Source organism: Populus trichocarpa, chromosome 2 (assembly GCF_000002775.5).
Source record: "Populus trichocarpa isolate Nisqually-1 chromosome 2, P.trichocarpa_v4.1, whole genome shotgun sequence".
NCBI classification, from domain to species: domain Eukaryota; kingdom Viridiplantae; phylum Streptophyta; class Magnoliopsida; order Malpighiales; family Salicaceae; genus Populus; species Populus trichocarpa.
This window is the reverse complement of record NC_037286.2, coordinates 12,504,899-12,526,420: the sequence shown is the minus strand read 5'-3', so window position 1 is coordinate 12,526,420 and position 21,522 is coordinate 12,504,899. Positions and strand designations below refer to the sequence as shown.

Here is a 21,522-nt window from a genome sequence, read left to right as displayed (position 1 = left end):
TTTAGAGATATATTGAACCCTTCCCCTCTATTAATTTGATATAATTTATGTTTAATGTGTGTAAATTTGATGACATTGAATGTTAGGGTTTTGAATTGGAGATTGGGTTAATTAGATATAATTTAAGTTGATAATTAAGTTATTTTGTTAAATAATCAATGATTTTTTGTTGTTGTTGATTGTGAATTAACAAAATTATGTGATGGAATAATTAATGTTGATTTAAGTTAAATCATGGATTATACCAAATTCAGTATAAAATAATGATACTAGCTATGAAATACATCAATTTAATCGATAATTTTGTTGTAGTAGCAAAATTTGATGAATGTAGGTGTTCGCAGATTAACCGTTATGGTTTTCTTGGTAAGTTATGTACTTTGATTAACCCTAATATATTAATTAATTAGAGTTGTGTTTTGTTGTGTTGCTTGGCAGAACGTCTAATAATTTAGGAGTATTATACTTCCATGGTGATATCATTGTTAATGTCGTTAATGATATCACTTATAATGGAGGAAATCATGAATTCCTAATTGCTACATCAGACATGTCCCTTAATGATTTATCTAGAATGTTATGTGATCAACTTGATTGTAATATGTTTGAAATAGAAGTTGGAATTACTTGGAGGATGTTGCATACCGGGATCGGTCAAGCTTGTTATGTCAGTGTACCAATATGTAGTAACGGGAGTGTGAATGAATTGGAAGTTTGAAAAAAAAATCAGAGACAAGTCTGAAGGTACTAATGCAGTAAAGTAGTGGCATATGAAAATTCATTAAAGTACAAGGTCTATTGTTCAACAAATACCTATATTTAGTTGCAGTGTGTTTAAGAACCAGTTTGTAGATAGTATTTGTGGGGTGGGGGGTATTACCAAAGGTCTAGTTCATAAAAGATTTTAAAATTAAAAGGGTCACACGCATGTCGTAACCCTCTTGTTTTGCAATATCATCATCAGATTGACTCAGATATAATTATTGAGGTTTTGTTAATAATTATGAAGAGAAAGTTAAGTACGAGTGTTGTAATGACTCAAGGTACAGTGAAAAGTGATTATAGGCATGATGCCTCCTATTAAAAGGTGTGGATGACTAAACATAAAATATTGAAGTGGTTATTTGGTACACACAAAAAACCATTTCAAAACCTACTTTAAACACTACTGGCCATTAGAGGTTCAAATCCAGGAACAATTGTTACTTGGGATTGTAAAATGGTTGATGGCAATAAAGCAATATTTAGGAGAGCATTTTGGGCATTTGGCGCTTTAATTAATGAGTTTCAATATTATTATCCTTTAATTAGTATTGAAGATACCCACCTTTACGGTAAGTCCAAGGAAAAGTTGTTAGTTCCAGTTGCTTATGATATGAACAATAGAGTTTATTCATTGTGTTTTGCTATTGTGGAAGAAGAGACAAACAATAATTGAAGTTGGTTTTTAGATTTGCTTTGTCGATATATAATTGGCGGTCATATTAAGTTGTGTATTATAACATATAGACATGCGGCGATTAAAAATTCTATGGCATGAATTTTTCTTAAATTTGTTGGATATCATCGATATTGTTCATAACTCTTTGTGAGTAACTTCAACAATAAGTTAAAAAATGTTATTTTGAAAAATATAATGCATAAAATGTGTACAAATCCTTCTAAATAGAAGTTTGACATTTTATAAGGATTTGGTGGAGACTGATGATGCGATCAGAACATGACTAGAAGTTGAACAAAAAAAAAAGTAGGCATTGTCATATGATTATGGTGGTCATCGTTATAACGATATAACCATGAATTTATCAGAGGTTTTTAATAATATTTTAAAAACTATATGTGACTTGTGATTTCAACTATAGTGTAGATAATCTTTTTTTGTGGAGTGCGAAGAAAAGGTTGAAGATTTTTTTAGTCGTGATGTATTATGGCTTCCAAAGGTCCTAGATGAAATATTTGTTGATGCGGCAACTTTTAGATCACATTTAATATCTCTATTTGATCTTGTAGGTGGAATATCTCATTTTAAGACACCTTAAACAGCTGGTGTTACAAGAGAAGTGCGGGAAATCATCAACATCAATAAAGCAATTTGTACTTGTGGCAAATGACAGTTATATCATCAACCATGTTCACACCTAATTGCGTGTTACACTTTATGAAATGTGGACTATGTGCAACTTGTTGATGATTTCCACTCCAACTTGTCATACAAAAATGCATATAGTTCTCGTTTTGAACCATTGCCTAATACGCTATTGTGACTTGTATATACTGCTCCAGATTATATAGATGTCTATCTAGATGGAAAATGGATAAGGGTCGAAGGAAATCCACTCGTCTACGTAATGAGATGGATGATATAAAGGGGCACTCATTGAATAAATGTGACATATGCAGTCAAAAGGGTCATAACAGAAAAACTTGTGAAACTAAACATATGATATTTTATTTTATTTTTTATATTTGTTTGAAATAATGTAAACTTTAATTATTGTTTTTAATTTAACTTTATGGATTTTCAATGGTATTGCAAAGGCTAATATTTTTTTAGACAGGACCTTGTGGGAGACGTGGTTCAAACTAGAGGAGGTTCGACTGCTTCTAGAAGTGCTAACAGGCAGAACCACCTTGTTGTTGAGGTAGGTCCCGATGGTAGGTTGGTTTTATATATGTAGGATCATCATTGTTCTGATGATATTTGAAGTAGAAAGGTCAGATAAAAATTTTAATTAAGCATTGTAAATTATTTTTACTTCAACGATTTTAATTGTTTAAATAACTAAATTGCTTGATTTTTAGGGTGGTAATCTTGTGACACTCAACAATATACTTTGATGGGTTGCACGAGCATGTCCACCCGTTTGTTATTGACACTAGTTTTTATAAGATCAGGCAGGTGCGTGACATACATATTGATCACGCATTGATTACAATATTAGTTGAACAATGGAGGCGTGAAACACACACCTACTATATATGTGTTGGTGAGATGATACTCACACTCTAGGATGTTGTCATGTTGACTAGTCTTTCCATAGCTAGAACCTTTGTGTCAGGCCACTAAAGGTCGATTGACATAAAAACTTTATATGATAGTCTATTAAGATGGATGTCTCTAGTAAGTGCTTATAGGGGCGACATCATCAAATTGACATGGTTGGATATTAATTTTAAGACCCTGTAGCAGATGCGACAAAGGACCAGTTGATTATGTATGCTTGGGTATACATATTACATATGTTTAGAGGTCTTGTTTTCACAAGTATTGCTAGTAATGCAGTACCATTGTTTTTTTTACACTGCTTAAGGATTTTTAGGTCATTCCTAATTATAGTTTTAGGGGTTATACTTGCATATCCATACCTGCATCTATGTAAAACTTGTCTAAAAAAAGACAAATTAACACGTGTCTATTATTTCTTCAAGTATATGTATTTTAAAATATTTGATTATTAGAATTAATTGCATTTTAAATACTAACTTATAATTGTCAAGGTTGATTAATATAGCTCTAGTCATGGGAGCATATCCATATCGAACGTCTAAAGAGTTGAGATAATAATATATTTGACATTGCCACCCAGAAGCCAATATCCATTGGTTCTAAGTAATAATAAAATAAAATTGAACTAACTTTGTGGCTTGTCATGTCAGATGGTGCAAGGCTAGATATTTTATGGTAAATCTTATCATGTCCACGAGTTTTACCGGGATGAGTTGGAGGTACAATAAACACATCAGGTATATGGTACAAATATTTTGATTTTTTTTATTTGAACGTAAATTATTTAGTTTTGATTTGTTATCTAATATAAGTCTTTTATTTGTTTTGATATATTATATGAATGTCATATATAAAAAACTTGATACTTTCAGCTTCACATATATGTCATGAAGGATCTGATCTTTGGTTAGCACAAGTTTCATTACATTGCTTCAGCATTGTTGAGATGCATTGTCTAGATCAGGTAATGCAACAGTTTGGACTATCTTGGCATATATCGGATTATATTGATACCGGTGACGAGCAACACAATATTAGTCGTCAGGGTAAACATGAGGTGAATTGGTTGGTGATTCATGCATCTTACCTAGATATTTAGGATGCTAAGAGATATTGTGTTTTTGAGGAGTGGGATCCAATGATTGATATAAATATCTATATGAGATGACATTTTTTCATTACGCGCCATTTCATTACATGTATTTGGTCACGTTTCCCAAGATATCCATGCAATCCAATGCATTACATATAATATTTATTAAATAATGGATTAATTTTATTATGGATGATGTCTACTAATTGGTTTTAATGTATGTATATAGATTAATTACTTGTTACACGAGGCTCAAAAAACAGCAACGATTATCCATGAAGGAGTAAATAAGATGCGACGTATTGTTGTCAACACTACATTCAATTTATGTTGTGGTAGATTCAAGAGGTTGGGGAGGCTGAGCGTCTTGAAGAGGCATTAGCAGAAGATGAGATTACTTATCGTAGCAGTGTTGAGGATATCAGTTCGTCCACGAGCGTCCCATATCCATCCACGAACTGGGATGATATTGGTCTTCCTCACACCTATATGGATATTACAAACTCATCCTCGAGTTGGACGAGTTAGGGTAATGCTCCAGACCCATCCATGAGTGCTCTAGACCTTCTACGAGCTAGGGTGATTATTAGATATAGTTACATGTTATTATATGTTATGAGAATCATGAATACATGTATAGTTAGTTTAACTTTAATAAAATGTCATGTTATAGTAATCGTCGGTTTAATTTTGTTATTTATAATAGAAGATGTTATGTATTGCTTATATAAATTGTGTTTTGATATTGGAAAATTAGCTATTTAAATTGTGTGAATTGTTTTTTTTTTTTAGAGGGGGGGGGGGGGGGGGTTCAATGAGAAGAGAGATTATTGCAAGTCGAGTCTATTAGAGGAATTACAGATCTTATAATTAAGTTATAGATGATTCCTTTGACTCGTCAATTGCGACTCAATCAATTATGCTGAATCTCTAAATTTTCTTGCCAGTATTATTTTACTAATTTGAAGTGTGATAAGTCACCAAAAATCTCGAAAAGAAATAGTTAGCCAGAAATGCATGCTGCAAGCTGTCTCTATTAAATTCCCGAAACAGAAAACTCCATAAGCTAACTTCTGATGTCTAACCAAGCAGTGGCATGCTACTTGCCAAGAAGAGAGTTGGATCCTTTGAAATCATCATTGCATAACGACACCGACCAAATTAGCTGGACCTCGGCACTTTAGCTGACATAGGAGAAAGCTGACAAGTTAAGATAAACGAGACCCACAAATTCACTTCTCTCTCTACACATTACACATGAACAGAGGAAGACGGTGAGAGAGAAAAACAAAATCTAGCTTGTTAGCTATGGCCCACCATGGATTCTCTTCAACCTTTGCACAAATGCCCCGCTCTTCCCCAAAAGACAAGGCTATTATTAACCATGAATGTGTGTGTAAATAATTTTCCCACGTTTGCCATCTTATGAACTATTATTAGAGAACGGTCTGTGTGGCTGTTTATCATTGCAATGCGGCAGCTGTGTTTTAAAAAAATATTATTTTAAAATGTTTATGCTAAAAATAAATTTTAAAAAATAATAAATATTTAAAAAATAACATTTATTACATCTCCAAACATGTTCTAAATTCTACTGTATATGGCTTGGTTTGAAAAATGGGAAATTGAATACAGAAGAAAAGAAAGAAACAAGAAATAGCAATAGCTATACAAATTGTATAGATAATGTATCAAAGAACAAGCTGCAAAAATTTCATTTATTCTCTCTACAGATTACTTAATGTCTGAAGAGATGAAAGAGGCAGATATATCACCACCTATATACAGGGCTCCTCACTTCTTAAATGTCGCATGCATGCCTCAACCACACATTGATGAGATTAAAAGCAATCATCAGCTGGAAGGAAAAGTTGTCGTCTTTAATTTATAATAGCCCGACACTTAACAGATAACACAAGCATTTGGATTCTCTTCTATGCTTTGGGCATAGTAATATGTGGTCATTTGAGGATTGTAAGCTCTGTAGGCCTTGACAAGCTCCATAACTGGGTCTGGTGGTGGTGCTGCTTCTTTCTTTTTCTCTTCTTCCTTCTTCTCCTCTTCTTTTTTGGGTTCTTCTTTCTTGGCTTCCTCTGGCTTAGCTTCTTCCTTCTTAGGTTCCTCTTTCTTTGCCTCCTCCTCTTTCTTGGGTTCCTCTTTCTTAGCCTCCTCTTTCTTCTCAGGCTCAGGCTCTTTCGCAGGCCCTACTGAGATAATATCTGCTTGCCAATATTTTCTCAATTTGCTGACTACGCTTACAGGATCAACTGTTCCTATCACAGTCAGTTTCTTTGCCTTCATGTCCATGGCAATGGAATCAATTCCTATAAAATTGCAAAACGTTATTTTCCCCAACAACAATAACAATGTCCCGCACGCTAAAAATTAGTAAGCACACAAACACTTGCAAATTGATACATCCATCGTTTTTTATTTCCATTTTCTTTATTGGGAACCCTCTCTTCGTTAAAATTCCTCAGAGTTTTTTATTTTTTTTTTAAAAAAAAAAACTCCCTTTTGTTTCAGTGGGATGAGTTAGGCCTCTGTACATGACTAAGCTTTAACCACTAATTAAACTGTCTTTTAAGAACCTCATCTCCCATTTGGAATTTGCACCTACCACATACAAAATATATGCAAATTATAAAGCAAATGGTTAGCCTGTCCGCAAACAAAGGAAAACATAGGTTTTGGAAAAGTCATTTTATGCAGCCCTGCATGTCTCCCTTCAATGCAAGTTTGATTTGCATTTGTATTCTTTTGCCTGATTAGGACGTGCATTTAACTATTGGATCTACACGACGATTTTCATGATTTTAGGAGAATATTTACTTGAATCTCGATAGAAATAGACTAATAGTTGAAGTAGAGAAAGGACAGACCTGAAGGGAAATCTCAACTAAAAAAATAGACAGAGGGAGCAATCATCACGAAAAGGAAACAAAGAATAAAAATGTTTTTACGCCCACCCAAAAAAAAAAAAACAAAGAAAAGGAGTAATTAAACAAACATGCGGTGGGCTTAAATTCAATATTAAGGTGAAAAATAATAAAAATTATTTTTATATTTTTTTAATCATAGTAATATCAAAAATAATTTTTAAAAAATAAATAAATATATTTAATATATTTTTAAACAAAATCTACTATTACAACACTCTAAAAAAAACAATTTGCTTCCCTTCATCAACCCTTGTCACAAACATATCCAAATTACACATGTAAGGAAAAGGAAAAAAAACTAACATTGAAATCCTAAAAAAATAAGAGATTAATTTGGCACCTGAAAGAGTAGACACTGTCTTCATAGCCTTTTGCTTGGATTTGTCATCATGCAAGTCCAACTTCAACACAAACTTCTGCAACCATAAATTAAATAGATCTAATTCAGAACTTACTTCAATTTAACTACTTTCAGAATTTCCTTAATCATGTCAGCAAAAGTACTTAATGAAATGATCAAAGCCAATTTGATTTACTTTTTTTTTGTCTAAAAAATATACGATGGTTTTCGCTCTTACAAGTAGCAAAAATCGAAACAAGTTACAAATGTAAGAAAGCACCAACCCAGAATCAACAAGCTTTTTAGTGATCAATTATCTATAAAGAGACCAGAACTTGACTAATGTACGAAATCTGAACCTCAACTTGACATTCAAAAGACTCTCTTCTTAAAAAGAGCACTCAAGATACTGATTCTTTCTTTAATTAACCAGTCCCAGAAAGATACCCCTGGTACTCATGGACTCCTCTAGATACCAGGAATCAAATGAACCCATGAACCAGAATGTCTTAAATTCCTTTTAGAAACCAAGAAACTCTTAAAGAATCAAAACCCAATAAAGAATTACAAAGGAAATACATAAATAAATAAAGATTCCACACAGGGAATCAAACCTTCATTTCTGGTTAGCCTTTTGAGGGATGTGAAGATCAAAACCGAGATGAGAGAATGCGGGGGGGGGGGGGGGGGGGGGGGGGAGAGAGAGAAGGGGGGTACTGTGACGGGGAGAGAGATGAGGGCTGTTGAAAAAAAGAGAGTAGGATACGTAATCAAATTATGCTTCGTTGAAAAAGAGATGGAGATGGTTATGGACACCAAATCCGAAAGAAAACAAGAAATGCAGAATAGGAGAGAGAGAGAGAGAGAGAGAGAGAAAGTAACGTGGAGAATAAATTGAGTACGCGGATGTGGAAGGGAATTATGTAGACCACCAGTCTCAAGCTCTCTAACCTCTGACAGAAACAGGTAAAGATACATCGTTTTCTATGTATGTCTACGCGAATGAAAGAGGAGTGAGAACTACGCTTGACCGCATATTGAAATTGAATTACGCAAACCATTTTTGTTTCCCTTTTCTTTTTTAAGAGAATTGTAAAATGTATATTGAATTATTTAAAAATACAATAATAATTATTTTTTAAAATATTTTTTATTTAAAAATATATTAGAATAATATCTTTTTATTTTTTAAATCACCGTATCAATTTTTTAAAAAAATATAAAAACAATTAATTATAAACAAAAAAAAAATTTTAAATTTTGCATATATATATAAACTACCATTATATAGACTTTGTGTTTCCATGTTTTCTTCTGTTAATTTTGAATATTTTGAAATGAAAGTAAACTTTTTTGTCACAAGTTTATTGGGTTGCTTCATGTATATTCATCATTAATAAAAATTTAAAAGGAATAGCATATAATCTAACTTGAGATTGTTGAAAGGAAGCAACCCTAATCCATTGATATGGGAGATCAATGTTAAATCAGTGATATTTTTTAATTCTCAAGGTACTGACATTTTATTTTTGTTATAAAATATTTTATTTCAACCAGCTTTTATGTGTTGGTTTTATAATAATCATGTATGATCCTAAAACTAATTTGAAAATATAGATGGATTATTGGATTACTAGGTTGGTTTATATCACTTATCATTATTAAAATGACATTATTTTTTTATAAAAAAAATTATTTTAGTCAACCAAGTCAGATTTGACTGGTTAATTAAGTTTTATTGAATTAATATTTTTTTTCAACTTAAAACCCAATTCGGATCAAATTGTGAGTTGCTAGTTTTCCGGGTTAATCTATTAAGTCAGGCTGACAAGTGTTAATAACTATAATTAATTTTATATAAAATATTTATGTTAATCAATTAATTAACATAAAATATTTTATAATTAACTCATAAATTTAGTTGGATAAATATTTCAACTTCATAAATCTTGCTGAATAACAATTATAACAATAACAAAGAAAATAATAGAACCATTTCCATTTCATCATCGTTAATTCATTATTAGTGACGCCATCATTTTATTTACTACACATTTTTACAAACAAAATGTTTTAAGTGAAACTAGGCATAGCACGAAGGAGAAGAAGAACATGAGAAGCAAATGAAATCACCCCTCGTTTTGTTCTGTTTACATGGATAAACGGAAAATTCAAAAACCATTATTTATTTTCAATTTGGAGCGCAGTCGGTGATAAACTTGTGCACGTAAGTAGCGTAGCTAATTTGAATGGTCAAAAGTTTATCAGTTATGTAGTTGGTGGCGCGTGAAATAACAACCAGTGTAATTGAGGTTATTTGCGTCAAACAAGAGCCGTCGTTTTAGGCTTCAGAGAAAAGTACGGACCCCACTAGTCAATGGTAGAATTTTCCCATGCGAGTTCTTACCATCACCGGCGACGTTCCATTTTCAAGCCGTAAGATTTAGAAGGCAGCCATTTTTAAAGTCTTAGAAGGCAGCCATTTTTAAGCACTAGAGATCTAATCTTTAGACACGTTGCTTCTCTGGCGTCACCTCTGTTATTGTAATTTGTAGGACATATGGCGTCGCCTCAACGCAACTGGAACTTTTTGATACATCCAAGTGGGTGAAAAAGAAACAGCCTAGGGTGTGCCCCTAGTTCACCCTAGTGCTTTTAGAGGGAAAAAATAAAACATGGTGATAATTTTCGAAATTTATGACTATTAAAATGACATCATGTCTTATAACAACTTAAATATTAGGTAAACAAAGAAAATCATATCTCATGTTAAAAAAAAGATTTTGTTGTATTTTATAAAATAAAAAATATCAAATCAATAAATTTAGTTGTTGAAAGAAAGATTTAGAGGAAAAGTCTGTATATATAATGGCACTTGGCATTTGATATTATAAAAAATAAAAAAATTTTATTTTTTAAAATTAATTAATTAATTATATATAACATTTCCGATCAAGTTATAAAGTTAATTTAATTGATAGATTGCATTTGAATTCTATATACATGTTGTTCTATAAAAATATATTTTTTAAATTCTACAGATATCCTGTACATGTGTGTTTTTAAATTTCTATAAATATATTGATTTGAAATAATATTATTTTTTTATATATAATAATTTGATATTGGTAGAAAACAATTTTATTCTCTCCTTATTTTTTTCTTTATACACTCTTTGTTTATGTTTATCATAAACAAAATATAAATTTTTAGAAATTTTTAGAAGTTATTATCTATAAATTTCAAAATTTTATTATATCTTGAAAAAATATTACTTTAATCATGTGAAAAATACAATAAAAATAATTAATATTTTACAAATAATAGTCTTGACGCCTCAATCAGTGCCCTAGAATTGTGCTTCGTGGTGCGGCTCCTACAAGCTGCTTTCTCCGGTACGGTTTGAGAAGTACAAGGGTAGTGGTCTTGAAATATCTTTTACACAAGTAACATTTTTTTGAATGGTTTGGAAGTGTTGAACATTGTACAAAAAATAAAAATAAAAAACTATGCAGTAGATGGGGAAAATACCAGTGTGGACTAATATATTCGGAACATTTAATTTAACGAGCTAAGACATAGCAGGATGTTTGAAAAAATGAAGTTGTGTTGTCGCCTCTTGAACCGGATGTTTTTAATTATTATTTTTTCATTTTTATATCCACTCTTTATTTACTTGATAATTTTAATTACTATATATATATATATATATATAAAGAAATATTTAAATATTTTTTTTAATTAGATGACCATGCATCAACTTTTTTTCATTTTAAAAAGTAGTTAGAAACCTAAATTTCAAATGTATCCATGAATGGATTAAGTGCAATTCGTTTCTCAATTGACTAGCTGGTAATGGATAATATGTAAATGGTATGACAAAGAGCTAATTCTCGAAGAAAGATTTTAGTTCATGCACGCATTTAAACCATCAATGATGGTAATTTAACCCAAACTTAGTAAACTTAGTGGATACCAACATAAATAACTTTTAATGGATGATTTTTTTAAAAAAGATAATTATCAAAGTTGAAAAATTATGAATATTCGGTGAATCTAACTTGAAATTCATTTCAAAACTCAACACGACCCACTTGAAATCTAATTCAAACTCGATATATATATATATATATATATATATATATATATATATACCCAATATTACTCTTTAATATTTTATTAAACAATATTAACAGATAAATATTTAAAATACAATAAATAACATATAAATATTTTTTTTTATTTGATAAATGATGAACAGAATATACACTAGATTATTATTCGTGCTATGCTGCGGGGGTTAGATCAAATTTTTTGAATGATGAAATTGAAAAAAAAAATATTCAATTAAAAAATAACAAAAAAAACTTGAGTCAATCTAGCTAACTCGCAAAACTCAAGACTCGAGTCATAAGATAACCTTATAGAAAACAAATCAAAGAACAATTATGAAACTTAATTTCCCATCAATCTAATATTGAAAGATAAAGTTGAGAAAAAAATAAATTAAAAAATAACCCGAATCAACTCGGCTAATCTGTAAAACTCACAATCCAAGTCATTAAACTGAGATAACTCCATAAAAAATAAATTAAAATACCTAATAAATTCAATGTAGGATGATGAAATAAAAAAAACAGTTAAAAATTTTGAGGATAAAAGTACAAAAAAAAAAACCTGCTATTTTACTATTCATTGCTTACAGTGAAATATAAAGGTATTTTAATATATGTTAATAATTAATTGATTAATATATATTATAGAAATTCAATGTGGTTGAATTCATGGTTATCACTAAAATCACGTATAGATGGCTACTTGCATTGAAGGGTAGATTGGCATACTTCACTCGTGGCTAAAAATAGAAAAGGGCGTGGTCGCTCCTTCAGTTGTGTTTTACGTTGTTCGGGAATGCAGATACTTCTATTTTTAGGTGTTTCTTAAGATCCTGTTTATTTAAAAAAATATTAAATTAATATTTTTTAATACACTAATATTAAAAATTAAAAAAAAACAGAAAAAATTAGCAAAAAAATATTTTTAAAAAAATCAGCTTACTACAATTACAAACATGCTCCAGAGCATCTCCCCTTCCATGCTATTAATAGAGTTAAGTAGCAGCACATGACATCCATGGAACTTGGAACTAGGAGTCTTGGACATCACATGGTTTCACCTACTTGTCTTCTGTCACTGGCAGAGAAGAGGGGGCTCTTCTTCTTCAAAAGAACAAACTTGAAAAAAAACCTAATAAACTATGGATGTAAAGGCTGCAAAATACGCATCTAGTCGAACTGGTGCGCTGTATACGTTATTCACTTGTCTCTTCCGTGAGCAGAATGTCTGGATGACTGGTTTCTCTCTCTCTCTCTCTCTCTCTCTACAGCGCAAGACATTCAAATTAGTTGATCAGAAAAGATTCTTTCACTGTCAAATAATAAAAAATAATATAAATTATATTTTAAAATTTTATTTATAAACTTAAATTTTTATATTGAGATGATTCTTTGAAATGGTATCAGAGCCTTGATGATCAAGCGGTCACGAGTTCGAATCTCACCATTCCCATTTATTTGATAAAAATTAAGTATAAGGTAATGTAGGTCTGTGCAAGTTTCAAGCTCAAGAGGCTTTCACTTGAGGGGGTGTGTTAGATAATAATATAAATCATATCTTAGGACCTCACATGGTATCAGAGCCTTGATGACCAAGCGGTCACGAGTTCGAATCTCACCATCCCCATTTATTGGGGGTGTGTTGGAGAATAATATAAATCATATCTTAGGACCTCACCTATAAGCTTAAGATTTTAGGTGAGGTCCTAAGATATGATTTATATTATTCTCTAACACACGGAACCGCCTTCTTGGCTGATATTTTACCCCATGAACTACTTTAATCAAAATCTTTACGAGAAAACACTCGTAGATTATTTTTGGGTGGTATATTCCTACATACTGGATTTAGTATTGAACTATTGATCACACTCTGTATTTTTTAAAATTTTTTTTTGCATACACACCACATTGTCTTTATTTTTATCTTAGGTTTTCTGATTTGAGCTTTTTAGTTCGCGTAGCCTTCTTTGATACCTCGAAAGGTATAATGTACTCAATTTTAGTAACTGAGCAGGAACTTCGTATGGGAACGTGGTGTTTATAAATAATTGATTTTTTTATTTGAAATTATTTTTTATATTTTTAAATTTTTTTGATGTGTTAGCATTAAAAATAATTTTTTAAAAAATATTATTTAAATATATTTTCAAATAAAAAATATTTTAAAACATAATTATTATTACAATACCGAACTCGCGGTGATTTCTTAATTATTTTTAGACCTCTTCTAGCTCAGCACACCATTATTCAAACAAAACACTCTCCAATTGTTATTTTAAATTGTTTTAGTACTAAAAACTCTAACTCCTTCCTGGTGACCTCACCTCCTCCGTACACCAATAATATATCTTGTGTTTTTGAGATGGTTATTTGTGTTATTTTTTAAAATAGTTTTTACAGAAAAATATATTAAAATAATTTTTTTATATTAATACATCAAAATTATTAAAAAATATATTAATTTGATATTTTTTTAAGACAAAATTACTTTTGAAAAACACCCAGAAAATAGAAATATAAATACTCCTAAAAACACCCATAATCTTGGAGTATTTAATAATGTTCTTAGTTGCTTTCCAGCAAATCTTACCTGGATTTTTTTTATATCAACTTTCACTACTTAATGCATTGAATAAATTCTTACAATGAAGACAAACACTTATATTTTATATGTAGAAATAAAGTTGTATATATATATATATATTTTAGACTAGCTAGTAAAGATATCTAGCTTATCATCACAAAAGCATACTAAACAATAGATGTCTAACAAAAACCTAGATTTTATACATATTTAAAACTATAAATTCATGAAAGGATAATTAAATACAAACATACTTTAAACACAAAAATAATAATAGAACTCCAATATGCATACTAAATATTTATTCAAACTTGCAATATATATAAGATCAAAGTCGTAATATGCATACTAATAATAAAAACAACAGTGCTTAAATTTAAACAAATAAGGGTATTTTTTTATTGAAGTACTTTAAATGAATAAAACTTTTGTTGTTGTCAATGATGAATCATTTATTTTAATATTGTATTGCTCATCACTTGTGCAACTAGAATGTTTGTAATGTGTCTCTCAAGATCCCAACAACACCATATTGGTTTTAATGTATTTTTAAATAAGGTTTCTGAATAAAAGATTATGTGACTTAAATATCTCTCACAAAATGAACCCAAACTCGAGATTTGAGAGAAAAATCAAAGTATAAAAAGTAGAAGAAAACATCAAAAAATGAGGTGAAGAAGAGTGTGTAAAATTTAAAATTTTTTAAGTTTTAAACTCTCCATTCATCCATTTTTCATAATGAATTTCAGAAGTTAAAAGGTTGAATAATCAATAAAAATTAATTTTCATCATTATTAGTAATTAATTAGCCATCATAAATCAAGAATTATACATAGAAAAACCAAGAGTTTTTTGGATGAAAAAACCAAGAGTTCTTTGAGATTATTTTTTCATTCACTATAATTTGTTTAATTAAAATAAATTTCTAATATTATATTGACATAATAGGTTTGATTTTTTTTTTTAAAAAAAGTTTATTAGGATTGCAGAACCAAATAAATAGAACTCCCACAGCAAATATAAAATAAAAATTACACACGGACTAAATGTTTTATATGATTCGGCCATGCTTATGTATGTTCATGAATAAAAAGGAGAAATTCTCACCATGACTGGAAGCAATACAATTTAAATAACTTTTAATCCTCGTTTCAAGCATGTGCATTAAATCTTTCATAGCATAAAATGATGTTGTGTGTATTAAAATAACGAAATTAATCAAATATATAAACATAACATTAATATATATTAAACCAGATTACCATAAAATGTTCTTATTTGATAAAAGATTATTTCAAACCATACCAAAAAAAAAAAATCAAGTAGAAAATAGTTAACGTAAATAAAAATAAAGTATACACAAAGAAGAACTTTTAGAAATCTCATGATACTCTTTTATATTTTCCAGACAGATATTTCACAAGTCAGTGAATAATGTTAAGAAACAAATAAAAAGTGCTTCAACGATTAAAGAAAAACTTTAATAATATGACCAAAATTTTTCTGGAACAAATCAAATCTGGTGATACCTGATGAAAAAAATAGTGAAATTTAAATATAAAAGTTATAAAAAATAAAGATCTTTTTAATTTGATTATATACCGTGTTTAATTTCATGCAAATGTTTAACATTATTATTTATGAAAACTATAAGTTAAAGGCTTTTGGTCTAAATAATAAAATAATAAAAGTACAATATATACAGCCATGAGCCTATGATAATATCTCTTGAGTTTGGGGTGAGTAAAAATACTGAAAAATCAATTAAATCAAGAAAATCAGAAAAAAATAACAAAAAAATCAAACCGTGAAAAAAAACCGATTAGAATTTTGAAAAAATCGACCAGTTCGGTTTGGTTTCGGTTTTATAAGTTTAAAACCAAAAAACCGAACCAAACCAAACTGAAAAAAACCGAATCAAACCAGAAAAAAACCGAGCCAACAAGTTTGAACCGGTTTTTGTTCTAAAATAATCGAACCGAAACCGGTCGGTTTGAACCGGTTCCGGTTTTTTTTAAAACCCGGCTTGGTTATTTTTTTTAATAAAAACTAAACCGAAAAAAAAAAAACCTTTCTATCTTAAGTTGGGTCGAATCCATCAGTTATTCTGAGACCAAAAAAAAAAAAAACACTCAAGTGATTCCCAAGCTAGACTAGAGAGTAAATTTGAGAACAAAAATAACCAGTGGGTTTAGGCATCATGCCCAATATGAGAGCTTATTAAATAAGCAGGCACAAAAAAAACACATTCGTGAAGGCCTAGAGGACAAAGAAAACTGTTTGCTTGCGATTTGTGCTGTCTGAGAAACATGTAATACATGTTTTTTTACGAGGTTTGCCGTGCAGTATACCTCTTAAAAAAACGTACTTTAAATACCGGGCGCATTTCTTAAACAAACATAGATACTGGATATCAAGAAAGGCAAATGCTTGATTTTTCAATGGCATTCTCTCTCTCTCTCTCTCTCTCTCCCCTGAAGATAAAGGATATTCTCAAGCTAAGAACCCCCCCAGGCCCCAGGTAAGAAAAAAAAATTAGAGACATCAATAGACATGAAGCTGGTTTTTCGGTCTTAATTTTTTTTTATTGTATTTGAGATTGTGATGTGGGGTATTTTTTAAAGTATTTTTTATTTAAAAATACATTAAAATAACATGTTTTAATTCTTTATAATAGCACATAAAAATAAAAAATATTAATTAATTATTTTTTTAAAAAAATACAATTCAACAACACTACCAAAAATGATGCTTTTTTTAATTTTCCTGGTGAAGTGATATATGAATCAACAGGGTTGGACCAAAAAAAAGTACTAAGAGTAGCCGGCCTATTCTTCCCTGCACTGCACTGCACTGTCACGTCACAGCTGTTGTGAGCTCCAGCTGTCTGGCTATTGCCTGCCACAATTTTCTTAACCACCAACAAATACAATATAGCACAGTCCCATTTTAACTCATGATGCTCTGAATCGAGGTACAGGCCCATTCTGTGAAGTCATCTTTTCAAGACCCACATGCTAGCCCAGGCCAGTTTAGGGCATGCACTTTTTAACGGCGTTTAAATTTTCCGTTAACATCCAGCAAGAGCACCTGACGACGACACGTATTAGTTAATTACAGTTCACAGTTTCTTCCTCCTCCTCCTCCTCACTATTTCTTATCGAAAAATCTTGACCTGGTGTGTCTCTGTCCTTCGCATTCGCAAATCGCAACATCTCCTTAGACACTCAAAATCACTTTTAAAAGCCCTGATTTCTCACGTAAATTTTCAAATTCAAAACCCTTTTCCACTCCAAAAAATAAAGAAAGAAACCTCCTCCCCCCATAAACATTGCTTCTAATCCTCGCTCCCAAAATTCCAAAAAATAAAATCTCAAATGATTTAACAAAAAAAATTCAAAATCAAAATCAAAATCCGGAAATCCCCATTTCCGATTCCAATTTGAAGGAATTAATTAGGGTTCAATGGATCAAAACTACAACGAATCACATTCCTACAACAATCTAATAACGAACAAATCATCTTCATGGCTCGAAGTCCGGTTATTCTACGTAAGAGTAACTCCTTGCGTCATCGAAAGCGTACCAGGCCACCTAACCCTTCGCCATCTCGGTCGTTCAATCAGCACTCCACTTGAAATCAACGGCTCAAAAATCCCCGCTGCTGATTCCGCCACCTTAACCCTCCGTCGCGACCGCCTCAACAAGGAATTGTCAGAGGTCACGTATGTTAGCACGGACAGCGTGCGAGTCACCTGCGGGGTTGAATTCGAAGTATTGGATAACAAGGATATGGTTTTGTGTGGGTCGTTGGAGAGGATTGAAACGACATCGTGGGGGAATAATGGGAGTGTAGGGGGGTTGGAGAATGATGCGAAGACAGGGTGGTGCTTAGAGTGCTGTTTGGCGACTGGTGTTTTTGAAGGGAAATCGGTGTTTAAATTGGGGGTTTCGGCGCCCGTGATCGAGGTTTATATTGCTGGTTGTTGTGGAGGTGTTCCGGTGATTTTGACGAAGACCATTTTGGTTAGTCCGAGGAAGAAAGCTTCTAGGTATGCGATGCTTGATGCGATTCCAGAGGATGAGGAGCTGGACAATAGGAAGCAAAATGGTGTTATTAGTAATGAGTTGGTTCGACAACGCAAAGTTCAGGTAAATTTATCTTGTTATCATTAATGCATCCCTCTTTGTTTGGAATTTTAATCGGAAATACAATGATTGAAAAATAAGTTGTTTTGTTCTAGAGAATGTTAAGTGAGGAAATGCAGGTCTTTTGCTGTTGTGTATTGGTTGTTATATTGCAGGGAGGTGCAGTTGTGAGTGTTGTGGGCTTTTGTTTGCTTGCCTTTTGTAGTAGCTTAATTTGAATTGAAGTTGCCCGAGTTGAGTTAATTCTGATTATGAGTTTATAAGTTTTGTACATCGCAGGTAATGTGGATTTTGATGTTGATTTGTATGGTTTTAAGTTGTAGTTTTGCAATGTGGTCAAGGATCAGTGCATTAGATCTGCTGGTCCTTGTTCTGAATTGTTTCCTGCGAACCTAAAATTGCATTACGATTTTTGTTTTCTTAATCTATCAAGGGCACCCACTTTTTTGCATTTTGTGAGAAGTAGATTCTTGAACTACTTGATTATTTGGTGAGGGAGAGGAGGTAGCTTGTAAGACCATGATTGGCACACGCAAGCAAATGGAGTGAAAAAAACACCTGTTGCCATTAAGAATCTGAAAATTTTGAATATACTCTATTTTTGTTAACTCAATATCTGTAATATATGATGGGAAGTTAATTAAGATCTCGGAGAAGGCCAAGGAAGATGTTAAGATGATAGTATACAACAAGCATCTCCCTTCTTGTAATTATTGCCACTTGTTTAGGTCTGTCAGTCAATGGCATTGTGCGCAACTCGGGAGTTGATCATAAATGAACTGGATTGTGTGTTTTTATCTTATCGAAATAAATCATGCAAATGCATGTTGCTCAAAGGAAGGAATCATGGTCTTCAAGATATTCAACTGTGGATCAGCCGTAGAAGCTTTTTGAGGACATCTTTTTTCATATTTTAATCAATATGAATCCATGATGTGAACAACTGCTCAGGTTCAGTGCTAGGACAAACATGATTCAATATGTCTAGAGAGGTTTCCTGATGATGTGTTTTGGGAAGGTTATTGACGCATCAGTTTACTTGGAATAGCACGCCCTCATCTATAATTTGTGTTATTCCAGTTGTCTCATTAATATTGGCCCCCCTTGTGCAGATTACTGAAGCCGAAGGTGATGATGGCTATGATTCAGATGAGAAAATCGGAAACAGATACTACTCACAAGACATGTATTATGGTGAGGATGGACAACTTTCATGGTTTAATGCTGGTGTGAGAGTTGGTGTTGGAATTGGCCTTGGGATGTGCCTTGGTGTTGGCATTGGTGTTGGACTGCTTATGCGCTCTTATCAAGCAACTACCCGGAATTTTAGGAGGAGGTTTTTCTGAACTTCCATCTAATTGCTTGCTATCGTCTATGAACAAAAACAGTTAGAGATCATTCAGAATTTAGAAGCACGTCTGTAATATTGCTCAATGTATGATGTCGAAGATGTGGAACAGATAAGGCTGGCTTGATCTGTTAAGCATGAGTTCTGGTAAATGGCGTGGAGCTTGTACAGCATATTTGTTTTGTAGTTTTAAGATCTTTCTTGACAAGGAGACCAGCTTAAAGTTCTTCCTCTCATTCCTCCAGTTGCTTGTCAGACCATGATTTATATTGGTACACATGGATGTAATGCAAATCTGCTTTGACTATTTGGACTAGCCGAGTTTTGGCGTAGGCTATGGAGGGATTGACAGCTTCAATCGTCTGATGAACCTGCAATAGATGTACAGACCTGTTCACAGGCCTGCATGGGTTTTTGGTGGTGCGAGTGTGCCTCTATAAAAATGCACATATTTCTCTGAGTCTTGTAATATATTTGTGTAGCTCTCTATCTCCCTGCTAGAAGTGTAACGTGGTTTTTCTTCTTTTTTTTCTTTCCTTGCTTCCAACCTAAACTGCTGCTCATTTTTGCATTTAATTAATTTGTTCCAAGCTGCGTGTTGCCCCCTGAAATAATGGAAAGTGTTTTTAACCACATATGGTAGTGTTGTTATTTTGGTGATCTAATTTTTGCCATCTTCTGAGTTCCGAGGAACTTAGAGGCATTGAGCCAGGTTTTTATTCCCATTTAGCCTGAGGATAGGTTATGAAATGCTAGTTTTTTATGCACTTATGCAGGACAAGATATTTGAAGTCTCCTCTAGTACTCTACGATTCGTGGACATCTTTGCTTAAAATATGATTAACTTGTCACTAGTAAAAACAAGGGATTTAGTTAATTCAAATTCTAACTTCAAATCTTTTGCAGTGCATGGCTTCAAATCTTTTGCAGTGCATGACCTTGCTTGGTTAGTCTGTAATAAATCGAAATCGAAAGGGATAACAACATATTATACATATAAATCTAACTTAGGCCTGTTTCGGATCGTGATGCAAAATTGCATTCCTTTAAATTTTGATTATTTTTTTTATTTAAAATTAATTTTTTTAATGTTTTTAAATCGTTTTAATATGTTAATGTCAAAAATAATTTTTAAAAAATAAAAAAAATTATTTTGATGTATTTTTAAATAAAAATTATTTTGAACTACAATCGTTCCTACAATTTTAAACAGATAAAATGGTGGACAAAAAACAAATTCTCATCTCTTGGATTGGTGTGGATGATGGGTGGCACCGCTTTAATGGTTAGCTTGTGACGGACTTGTTGGTGGGTGGTGTCTGGTTTATAGAAATGACCATAGTTTTTAAACCCGGCTCGGTCCAAGGCCCGAGTTCTGGGTTTTGACCGGGTTACGGGGTTTTCACCGGGTCGGCCGAGTCAATCCCTATTTTAAAAAAAATTAAAACGGCATCGTTTTAGTAAAAAAAAACAAAAGTCAACGGGTTGTAAATGAGTTTTGTCGGGTCACCGGGTCAACCCGCCGGGTTACATTGGGTCATGACTTTTTATATTTTTTCATCAACCCGGCTCGGTTCCAGCCCCGGGTCGGTCGGATCCTTAGTCGACCCGCTGGAGATTTCAAAACTATGAAAATGACCAAGAGAGAAAAGTATAGAGCAGGAGGAGGAAGAGAGTGTTTAGAAGGGAAGTTGGCTGGTGAGGGTGAAGTGTGACAACTTTTTATATATATAGCTTGATATAATTGTAATTATTTCAAATTTTAGGGCTATTGATGAATTTCGGGTTGGGCATGACAATATTCATACCCTACTCGACTCGAACTTACTTAAATCTGATCCAAACTTGAACAGGTAAAAACATTTTTTATCTATTTATATTTGTTTCGGGTCAATTTCAGGCTAGAGTTAAAATATGCAGAAGGATTTCCAAAGGTTATTT

At 32.1% G+C, this 21,522-nt stretch overlaps 2 protein-coding genes across 3 annotated transcripts; one reads left to right on the top strand and one right to left on the bottom strand.

Annotated features, from left to right (window-relative positions):
- Positions 1-5,746: 5,746 nt before the first annotated feature.
- On the bottom strand, positions 5,747-8,267 carry LOC7497225 (heavy metal-associated isoprenylated plant protein 39). Of its 2 annotated transcripts, none has more exons than XM_052450154.1 (3): positions 7,997-8,267; positions 7,383-7,458; positions 5,747-6,424 (listed from the first exon to the last, which is right to left on the bottom strand). In XM_052450154.1, the coding sequence occupies exons 1-3, from the start codon at positions 8,000-8,002 to the stop codon at positions 6,003-6,005; spliced, it is 504 nt and encodes a 167-aa protein (XP_052306114.1). In that variant the 5' UTR covers positions 8,003-8,267; the 3' UTR covers positions 5,747-6,002. The 2 variants fall into 2 exon arrangements, with proteins under 2 accessions (XP_052306114.1, XP_024450320.2); XM_024594552.2 differs by lacking the exon at positions 7,997-8,267 and adding an exon at positions 7,667-7,970.
- An 8,232-nt stretch (positions 8,268-16,499) lies between these two features.
- LOC7497224 (uncharacterized protein At1g01500) lies at positions 16,500-20,216 on the top strand. The gene is made up of 2 exons (XM_002302571.4): positions 16,500-18,236; positions 19,346-20,216. The coding sequence occupies exons 1-2, from the start codon at positions 17,550-17,552 to the stop codon at positions 19,577-19,579; spliced, it is 921 nt and encodes a 306-aa protein (XP_002302607.2). The 5' UTR covers positions 16,500-17,549; the 3' UTR covers positions 19,580-20,216.
- Positions 20,217-21,522: the final 1,306 nt, after the last annotated feature.

What these genes read in the sequence shown, in the direction of transcription:
- LOC7497225 (XM_052450154.1), bottom strand. An exon ending in GACAGTGTCTACTCTTTCAG is followed by an intron (nt 6,425 to 7,382) that starts GTGCCAAATTAA and finishes GCAATTTTATAG; the next exon opens with GAATTGATTCCATTGCCATG.
- LOC7497224 (XM_002302571.4), top strand. Translation starts at nt 17,550, where the DNA reads ATGGATCAAAACTACAACGAATCACATTCCTACAACAATCTAATAACG. An exon ending in TTCGACAACGCAAAGTTCAG is followed by an intron (nt 18,237 to 19,345) that starts GTAAATTTATCT and finishes CCCCTTGTGCAG; the next exon opens with ATTACTGAAGCCGAAGGTGA.